Below are 10,643 nucleotides of genomic sequence, written 5' to 3' on the forward strand. Positions count from 1 at the left end.
TTTAGAATTCTAAATAAATTCAAAAATAATTGGATTAAACGAATTAATACGCGGATAAAATAGATCGGGAGGAAATTCGCTTGATATCGCGACGATTCAAAATTAATAGTCTCGATTATGCTTCTGTTAAACGTATTAATTTATATGCACTTTAACTCGTTCATTAATAAAGAAACGTGCGCAAATGCAAATTAAATGCGAGAGAGAGAATAAGCTATGGATTTCGATTCGAAGGTCCGGATTGGAGGTGGAACGTGTGAAATCCAAGGATGGCAAGACCATGCAACCGCTCTGCATGGCGCAGCATTACCAGATATTTCGGATTTATCGGCGACCCGGTGTAAACAATGACGAACAGATCGTCCTGGATAGAGCGTCCTCCGGCGACCATATTATCGTCGCACATCATAATCAGGTGGGATTCCAGAGATAAACAATATCGCATTCAATAATTAACGATGATTTCTGTCTTCCTTTCTCTTTAACATTTTACAAGATTCACTCGTCGATTAAATTAATCGTACGTAACAATCAATTTTTGTTTATCTCTGAAAATTCAATGGGAAAAAAAAAAACTTACCGAACGACACGGGAAAAAGTGTCGCTATCTTGCCGCACTATCGTTGCTCGTCCCATTGCAGTTCTACAACGTACCGGTGAGAGCATCGGACCGGGGCCGGATCACGGAAATCGAATTGGTTCAGCAGTTGTTGAGGATCATGGAGACCAAGGCCGATCCCAGGACTCCACCGGTCGGAATCCTCACGACCGCGAAACGACCAGCCTGGGCAAAAGCGCGAGAAGAGCTGATTAAAAGTGCGTATGCCACGTTTGAAGGTGTCCATTGATAATAAGCATGAACATACCATTCATGGAGAGAACATCGTACTTTAAGTTCCTGATGTTGGAACTCTTGTGCGAATTTTGAGAAAAGAACGGCGCGAATCTAAAAAAAAATGCCTGTTCTTTAACGATCAATAAAGGTAGATAGATAAATATCAAAATTAATTGGTGAGAAAAGAGCGCGTGTGATTTCCTAAATTGTTTAAGAGCAGTACCTGAGATCTCTCGTTTTTATCGTGTCGCGCTTCTTCGGGCTGTCTCGGCTGTCATCATCTTTATAGAAAATCCAGTAGCGACGATAAAAAAACTTTATTGATCCATAACGCGTATGTAACGTCCAGTTTCCTGTAAAGAATGAAAACTCAATTAGTCCAGCTTCATATGGCGTGACGCCAGCGTTTTCCAATAACTACGCTTTCAAAATAATTACGTCGCGCGTTATCGCATTATATAAGTTAATTTTGTTGATTTTCTTTTTGAGATCTGACGTGTGTCATGTGCAAAACAAATCTGCCTCGTAATTTTATCTGTGTAGTTAAATAAACAATTAATTCCCGAAGCTCTGCAATTATAGTTTATTTTAACTTGTCAAGAGAAAGAGAGAGAGAGAGAGAGAGAGAGAGAGAGAAAGAGAAATATGATAATCCGGTTATTCCAAAAAATAGCTCGCCCGCATCTTCGGGCGAACCCTCGTCGCCACGTGCCGTCGCCATAATTATCCTCGCTCGCGTTCACCGCTTCGCCAATATTCGCAATATTCCCATTAACTCCCTAACCCGACCTTGCTCAACGAGAACCGACGACCTACCCACCTACGCCTACAAATCGAATGAACGGCCGACGCTAACGAGTTAACGGCGACCCGCGTTCGCGTTGATTAATTAAAGGCAAGAGCGTCGCGAAGACAACGGAAAGATTGTAACTCACATTAAAATAGCAAGGCATACAGATCTCGTTCTAATAGATTTCGTCTCGTAAATTCACGCGGATTTCATATTTCGCATCGATAAAACTATTTAAACTTATGTAAATTTGATCGTCGATACATAAATTTCTCCTCGCCTTGAAATAAAAGGATTATCTCGTCTATTGTCAAATTGCTACGAAAATCAAATTAGGTTTTCAAGATAGAAAAATTGAGATTGACATTTTTTTTCTTTAGTTTATTAAAAGTAATTTTTAGTTCAAAATTTTATTAGCTTTTTACTTGCAAGAAAAATTACGTGAAATAAAGTTAAATTTTTGCAAGAATGTACAAAAAGATTTGCTCTAATTATTGGTATAGTTATGTATATCACAGCAGTTATTTTAAAATTTTAATGTAACATCAAATTTGTTTTAAATAATATTCTATGTAACTTTTAAGCAGATCGAAGCATTTTAATTTTTTCGATACCTTACTGAGAAAACTGTCCGATCAAATTAGCCTTTCCAAAAGTAACAAACGGATATTTAGATCGGGCAAAAATCCGGCTACGTTTTATTAGAAATGAAATCATAGAAATGTTCGAAAAAAAAAACGAATTATCCGTAGTGACAGATAGATATTTATTTTTCGTTCATTTTCAGACATTCCGATAATTTAATTCCCATTGAACCGTAGTCCGCACTTCTATCTAATTTAAATATCCGTTTGTTGCATTTGATATGCCAACCCGATCATTATTCTCTGAAAATTGTTCTCAGTGCTCAAAACGTATAGATATTTCAGATTCGATTCGAAATTCGATTTAGCATTCAATATTCAAGTCTGACGTAAGTGGAATCCAATTTTCGACTGTTTCCCCATTGATTTCCCATTATACTGCGCGAATCGCGAGAATCACTGTATCGGCTTTTAGACGAGCGCAATCGTCACAATCTGGAGCTGTTGGAGCGCTGCCTCTGCGTCGTTTGCATCGACGACGACGTGCTGCCGGCCACGTTTAACAATCCCATGAAGAAGGAGGACCGATGGATCGACGACCGTGATTACGCGAACGTGCTTCATCACGCTCTCCACGGCGGAGGGTCCCGGCACTTGGGCGCGAATCGCTGGTTCGACAAGACTTTCCACGCTATCCTCGGCAAGGTATGTTCGACGTACGTGGATACGTTTGAACTGTCGCGAGCGATTCGCGAGACTCATGCTCGAATCTCATATTTATGGCGTAAGTTTTATTGGCGCAATGAAGCTACTTAAACTAACGTTATACAACTTTGATCGTTGTCTGTTCTTGCCTCGAAACGAAACGGAACAACTTCGCCTGTTTTCGAATCGCTGCGAGGAACAATAAAAGTTTTTAACATGTCGAAATCCGGGCGAGCTGGACTTCCTTGTCGCATAAGCTGGAAAAACTCCAACAATGCAACACCAAATGACACGTCTAGCGCAAGTTTCCTGCATGAGAAATCCTCCAGTCGTGCGGGCAGCGTTATTCCGCGACGGATACGTTTTCCGCGGCTGCACTCGGCTAAATTGAACTTATCACTTTCACCGCGTCCAAGATGACTCTTCGATTCTTTGATTGGTGTCAGGGTTCACGGGCGAAATCGTCGCTCGTGAACCCGCGAACGTTGCGGCACACACGTCGCCGTTGCGCTTTCATACGCCGGCGGAATGCGCCAGTGTTGTTTAACCCTTTCCTGCCGGAATATTTCCACGGGCGGCAGAAATAGCCCCGCGCATTCATCTCCGCATCCGTCATTTGCTCGATCGGATAATTAATCTTTCACGACGGGAGAATTCCTGTAGCTTAATTTTATTTGTTAATTATGTTGCGCAATCAAACGGGATTGTTTGGCTCGTGCGTTTTCTCTTTCAATGACGCGCGCTCGCATCATTTATTAACGTATGATAATAATAATATATTAACCGACAAACGGTCATACAATAATTGACTTCTGTATAACAATAGCGACAATTGTTAACAGCTAACTTATAAATTTTATTTATTTAATATATATGACGTCTCTCGTCTATAGTTCTGTATTATTTATCAGATGCCATATTATTATTATTCTTTTGTAATTTTCTCGAAACTATAAATATATAATTAACTGACTGAATATATAACTTAATACAGATTTAATACATTCCGCGATTAATGTCAATTATTTTGTCACATAACATCCATATATATTGCATTTTCTATTAATTTATTCATCATTTCTGACGTTTAGCAAAAAACTGTCGTTTCTCGATATGAATGGAAGAATTTTATTCAACGCGTTCATTTATGCTTCACTCACAATTAAATGTTTCCTGCAAAATCACCTTGTGTAAAACGCTGTTTTTCTCATTCATGGTCGTTTTAATTGTTACACTTTTCAATACAAATATATATACATGTATAAAGCAAAATCCATTCAGTATTTCATTTATTTTATTCAGATCCTTGCTCTATGTCCTGCTATTTTTTTTTCTTTTTACCAATTGTTCTGTATGTGTACAATACAGGACGGAATGTGGGGATTGACGTACGAGCATTCCGCTGGCGAAGCACCGGCTGTTTTCGCGGCTTTCGAGGAGATAACGGAAAAGGTGGATTCCATGTCGCCGCCGGACGAAAATCTAGTGCCGTCGCATCTGCCAGCACCCGAAAAACTGGAGTGGTGCCTCACCGAGCAAAGTCTGAACGACATCCGAGAGGCTATGATGAACTTCGACGCGTAAGTAACTCCGGAGGAGAAAAAAAGGAAGGAAAAACCTTGTCATCCGTTTCCAAATCCTTGCGAAAAAAAGAACTAAAATTGAAGCCGTTCCTTCCACGTGTTCGTCATCTCGTGTTTATAACATCTCTTTTTATGCCTTCCAGGTTGGTCGAAGATCTGGACCTTTGTATTCTGTGGTTCGAGGATTACTCGAAGGAGTTCATCAAGTCCAGCAGAGTCAGCCCGGATGCGTACATACAATTAGCACTTCAGCTTACGTATTTCAGGTATGCGGTATACTGAAAGTAAAGGTGAATTCTTCCTTAACTTTCATATCTCACGTAACTCTCTTCTCCCGTTGATTCCTCCGTACGGATAGCGCATGCATTATTAAGTGAAAAGTATTTCTGTCGTTCCAAAATACAGCTGCGTTGCAATTTGACTGCAGGGAAAGTTAGATTGAAAAGTAGGATTTTACATAAAAATAAAATCCTATAAACATTGTATGAAAATAATAAAAGTCTACCATTCCATTTGCACCTTTAATTATTATATGAAAATAATCCCGTGACAGCCAAGAGCTCTTAATAAATCAAACCGAGTCGTTACCATTTCACCGGTACGATCTCACGATGTTCGCAGACTCCACGGTAGGCTGGTGGCCACTTACGAGAGCGCCGGCATCCGGAGATTCGCGTTGGGTCGCGTCGACTGCATCCGGGCCGCCAGTCCGGAGGCCCTCAACTGGGCGAAGGCCATGTGCCAGGGCGATCCTCACGGCCAGATGAATCAGCCGAACAACACCGTGGACGGGAGCCCCAAAAGAGTTCAGTTCACCATTTACAGTGTAACTGAAACTTGGCATTTTTTCCTATGCGATTCTCGTGTCGTGTAATATACACAACTCGAGTACACTCGACAGAACTACGACAAGGTCGAGCGGAATGCGTTTTTTTCTTACTTTACTTTCCTCCAATCTCGCCTTTAGTGTCTTAATTAATTCTTTAAGCGCCCGTTGTTTTTTTTTTGTTGTTGTAAATGCAAATAAATTTTATTTCAAACTGTTTTGCGTAAATTCTGTAATTTATGATACTTTCTGGATTTAATTTAATCAGGACAGTTTGTTTGCGCAAAATAACGAAACCTTAGCGATGTTCTACTAGATACGCTGATCTCGAGAAAATTGGATTTTGAAAGTAACGGATGATGATTAAGCACTTGCAAAATTGTCACGACTTGATGGATCGCCGGTTAAAAACGCTATTTTCAAAGATCTCGCCCCGAGTACTTTTACTACGTAGCAGCGGATTCGTAGTAAAGTACAAATCGCGCGATAAAAGACATTTCGTTCATCACGATGCGTCTTTTGCAGTGCTACGAAAAGTTTCTGAGCGGTTGGTCGTATTGTCCTACATTTGCATTGCCAAATGCGCCTACCTACGAGAAGGTTTCGGTATATAAAATCTACGCTATTTTTTTCTTTCCGTTTGCAGACGTGTGTCTCTTATGTCCTACGTTACATGTTATCAAAGAATTACATATCTTTTTCATTTTATATTTGTTTCTGTCGTAATATCTCGTTTTCATCGTCTAAATTCGACATTTACATGATATTTTTGCAATTATGTGATTTTACGTTAACGTACTTTGCATTTCTGTGATATTTTCGCAATGATTTATATTGACGTGTGTTACATTGAGTGTATACTCTTACCACACTATGCTTCAGCTAAACTGTAAGGTGCACGAGGACATCGGTGTGTAAATACGCTATGTACAAGCTCCTGTGCCAGTAAACGTTCCATTCTTCATTTGTAATTTTTATTTACGTTATGCATATAAATTAAACAATGCTCCTCAAATTATATCTCTCCTCAAATAACACGCCGTCCCTCTTTACATTTCCGCAAAGCGTAAAAGCTTCGAGAAAAAGAGGAAGAACCACCGTTATAAAAATGCCGTTTGTCGTGTAAGATTCGCATGTTTAAGTAGAGGGAGGCCGGACAAAAAAGAAAAACAGGGAACTCCCGAGGAAAAAGGCAATCAATTAGACCGGCTCGGTTCGTTCGTCCTTCGCGATCGAGTATTTGCACGATCCTCGAGAGGCACCCGGGCAAGTTCCGCGGGGATATTCCGTTTGTTTCCCTTACACGGTTCACCCTCGTTCGGAAAATACTGCGGCAACGAGCTGTTGTTTCTCATTTACCGCGCCCGTTTGTTTCCCCTTTGGCGGGGATGTTGTCTCAGCCGCTCCTTTTTTCCCCTCCTTTGTCATCATTTCCTGTTCATAGCAAGTTGAACTCTCCACGAGGATACTCCTTCGAAATTCGCAGAATATATCCTCTTCAAAAAATTATCGAAATAACATGTGACCCTTAAATTTGTCTGGCCAGTTGATTCCGCAAGTTCATGTCCAATTTATCTTCTGCTTAATGTTATTTATTTCTTTAATTTGCGATTCTTTTAATTTGATTCAGTTCAATATGACATCTCACAATCAGAAATTGGTTTAATAAACGTCGATTGTCTTCACGCTCGATGTTGCTTTTCACCGATGTTTTGAAAGCAATAAGCTGGTCACAATGTCGTCTTCACAAAAAGCAGTAGCCACAAAAAGAAAAGAGATAAAATTCACTGTTCATTGAAATCGGAATATCGCGAAAAGGAATTCTTGGTACAAAATTAGATGTGAAAAGATTAAATTTATTTTATTTAAAATCCATTAAAATGTCCAGCGTCCTGCTGGTTAAAGTGAATAGAGCGTACCGATTCCTTCGTGATTTCTCCGAGCTCTTTGTCAATCTTCGATATGTGTGCCGGGAAAATCGTCGAAAGAAGATTCGGTCGATCGCGTTGGACTCAATTGAACGTTGCTTCCGGCTCGCTTCCCTAGGCGGAAAGGATCAAGGAGCTGTTCGACCTAGCAGTGCAGAGGCAGACAAAAGAGATGAACGACAATATACACGGCCTGGGTATCGACAATCACCTGATGGGGCTGCGCTACGTGGCAAAGGAAGCTGGCGAGCCGATCCCGGATATCTTCACGGACGAAGCTTACGCAATCATTAATCACTTCGCCCTCTCGACATCACAGGTCAGTGATCAGGGTCGGTCCAAATCATCGACGTATTTGCGATTTTGCAGAACTCGTTGCATTTTAATTAGCTATAACGTACCTTTCACGAATTCTCTGTTACAATGAAGAGACGTAACTACGACGTTCGAAAAATAAGGCACAAAGTTATTAGCTTTTTCGCGAGAGAACGATGATGACAGCCCTGATGGAAATAAATCGTTGGAATCGTTTAAATAAAAATTATTGAAATATTGTATATGAATAAAACATGTAAAAAATTATTGAAATATATGATGTTGAATATGATTTCATAAATCATAACAACAAAATACTATGAATTCTAGAAATAATTATTAAAAATAGGAAAAAATGAAAAATATAGATTTATTATTAAAAGTTGAATTCTGAAATATGTTGAAGCTAATTAAATTCCAATGGCAAACAAAGAAAATTTTAGATTAACTATGTTTGTAAGTTAATTAATATAAATATTCAATAACATAAATATTCAAGAATTTATTACATTATTTTTTTATTCTAATTTACTTATATAATATATAAATAATTTTTTTAAAATTCTGCTAAATAATTTCATTAAATTTATTATATTGATCTTTATTTTACACGTTACTGAATTGTAACTGTTTTTTTCACGATTTTTCCGGTAAGTGTACGCGGAAGTTTATCTATAAACTTGACACTAGCCCGGAGTCTGCAATAATCGGGCAAACTTTTTTCCACGAATTCGATAAGTTCTTGTTCTGTTACCTATAAAACGGATCATTTAAAATCTCATTGCGTCTTGTATTAAATTTCTTATTAAAATCTTAATTAAATAATATTGAAAATGGATCAATTGTGAGATTTTCATATTTAATATTTCAAGAATATTCATTATAATTTCAGCAAAACATTTCCATCGGGGAAGTCACAGTTTAAAATCTGAAATGTTTTCGGTGGGAACGTTCCGCCTCCTAATTATCTGTTACTACGCTAATGTATGCAACATAGATCGTTATTTAAAGTGGTTTATCATAGACGAAATATAAGTCAAGATCCCGGACATGCCGCGAGCATCTCTTTCATCTAAAGATACTTAATAACTCGGACAGTCCGAGGTCGGGCAGCGCGATACGATCAGTTTGTTTAAGAAGAATTACGTAATATTACGTACGTCAATAAAATGATTTACGCGTCTTAAAGATGCGATCTTGATTAACATAGAATAGAAATATATTCGCTCGTGCACATTAATCCAACATTGACATTTAATATCCGGTTACCGATAAGATATTTCCTTCGCAATTCGAGGCATTCAAATCTCTCTTTCAATTCCTGATTTACATTGAAAGATATAAAGATATATCTTCCTTACCTCAGTAGAGTGGCGGGGATGGAGCCTGAGTCGTCGCGTTCTTTAAAAAATTGAGATACACATTTTCGTATCGATGTCTGAAATCAAGGCAGAATTCTTCCCATTTGCAGGTGACTACGAAGAACGATGTGATCGCCGGATACGGGCCGGTGGTGCCGGACGGCTACGGGTGCGCCTACAACGTGAGGAAGAATGGCTTTATCTTCTCGGTTTCGGCCTTCCACAGCGACGGCAGGACCAGCGCGATGCAATTCGCGCAAACTCTCGAACAGAGTCTGCGGGACATGGCGGCTATGATAAAGAGTTCGAAGAAGTGATAGATACGCGCGTAAGCGATAACGAAACGTAAAGCTGCGAAACGCGGCGCGGCTTCCCGCCGGTACCGGAAGCGGAAATGTATAAGGGGTTGAGATAAAAGTGCGTCGAGCTCCACGCGTCGCACGAAGGGTGGTTCGAAACGCGAAGAGTCCGCAGATGCGAAGCGTTTTCGCATTATAAGCGGCATTTATCGTTCGCACGCGTCATCGTTTCCTCCGTCGCTTATTGATTTCTCGCGGTGGATCAGTTTGACTCCGTTAACTACTCCATTCGAACGAAGTGAAAAGAAAGAGAGAGAGAAAGAGCACGATTTTCGAAGCACCCTTGCATGAAGTACGAAATATATAATATATACGACTTAAGTCGCGTAGACTTAGCGCAAGAGGGATTTGTCAACTCGCTCCCGCACAACTCGTTAGATATATCGTTGATTTGATATAAATTGCTATATAAAAGAGATATATATTAGATTCCTAAGGTGTCCTTTCTCGTTGTATGAGCTGATACTGGAAGAGTATCACGAGTTTCTCGTTGTCAGTTTTTTAGAGGATTACGTACAAAGCACACACGCATACACATAAACGTGACACACACGTACACACGCGCGCTCGTTTACAATAGTCTCATATTCGCGATTAGATACACAGTGAATTAAAAATCTTTCAGCGGTAGCCGCCGTATAGTAGGCGTGTGTTATAGATCGATCGGTCGTTTTAAAAACTCTAGTTCGCTCCAGGAGAAAGAAGAATTAAGGTTTCTTCGAGCGTTACGCCCGGGCGCTGGAAAAATCGCTGAGACAATGAAAAAAATTACACGTCGGTCGAGATGACCGAGCGCGAATAATTCCGACGTCCTGTGTTTCCGCGAAGAGAGAAAGGCAGCACACATCTCCGATCTTCTTCCTCAATCCAGTTTCCGCAAGGCAAAAGAAGTTTGCTGAGCCATTCAATTCGCCCCTCTTGCAGTTCTCATCGTTCTCGTAAATGACTCACTTCTTCTTTTCAGAATTCCAATTTGAGTTTTTAGTTTAGCTCGGTGTTACAATCGCAACTTTCCAGCGCGCGGGACACTCGTCCACCGTAGAGACACTCTAAATGTGGCCAATCGTATACGTATGTTGGCGCCCGCACAGTAAACTCTTGTCCAATTCTTAGGTAGGTCGGCGGATCGCATCGCTCGTCTCGTCAAGAGCCGATCGATCGTCGACGGTATAGCTCTATCTGTCTATCGCGCTATTCTTCTACTCCCTACAATTTATCGTAGTCATCTACTACCCTCTTCTGTACCAGGATTTGTGACCGATAAGAATAACTACATAAATACTGGTTGAATGAACAAAATTACACGTATAATATATATATGTAACAAGTCTGTTATGCAGTCGGCCAATCCGGAAAA

The 10,643-nt window shown here is 40.0% G+C and overlaps 1 protein-coding gene across 1 annotated transcript in view; it reads left to right on the top strand.

The window, feature by feature from the left end:
* The window catches only part of LOC105831894 (choline O-acetyltransferase), a 92,011-nt gene extending 82,767 nt beyond the window's left edge, over positions 1-9,244 (top strand). The window contains exons 6-13 of the mRNA XM_036291672.1: positions 235-415; positions 642-816; positions 2,685-2,914; positions 4,283-4,494; positions 4,641-4,763; positions 5,119-5,302; positions 7,370-7,570; positions 9,038-9,244. Coding sequence (XP_036147565.1) covers positions 235-415; positions 642-816; positions 2,685-2,914; positions 4,283-4,494; positions 4,641-4,763; positions 5,119-5,302; positions 7,370-7,570; positions 9,038-9,244 — 1,513 coding nt within the window. The remainder of the gene's footprint in view (positions 1-234; positions 416-641; positions 817-2,684; positions 2,915-4,282; positions 4,495-4,640; positions 4,764-5,118; positions 5,303-7,369; positions 7,571-9,037) is intronic.
* Positions 9,245-10,643: the final 1,399 nt, after the last annotated feature.

The sequence above is a fragment of the Monomorium pharaonis genome, chromosome 9, assembly GCF_013373865.1.
Source record: "Monomorium pharaonis isolate MP-MQ-018 chromosome 9, ASM1337386v2, whole genome shotgun sequence".
In the NCBI taxonomy this organism is placed as follows: domain Eukaryota; kingdom Metazoa; phylum Arthropoda; class Insecta; order Hymenoptera; family Formicidae; genus Monomorium; species Monomorium pharaonis.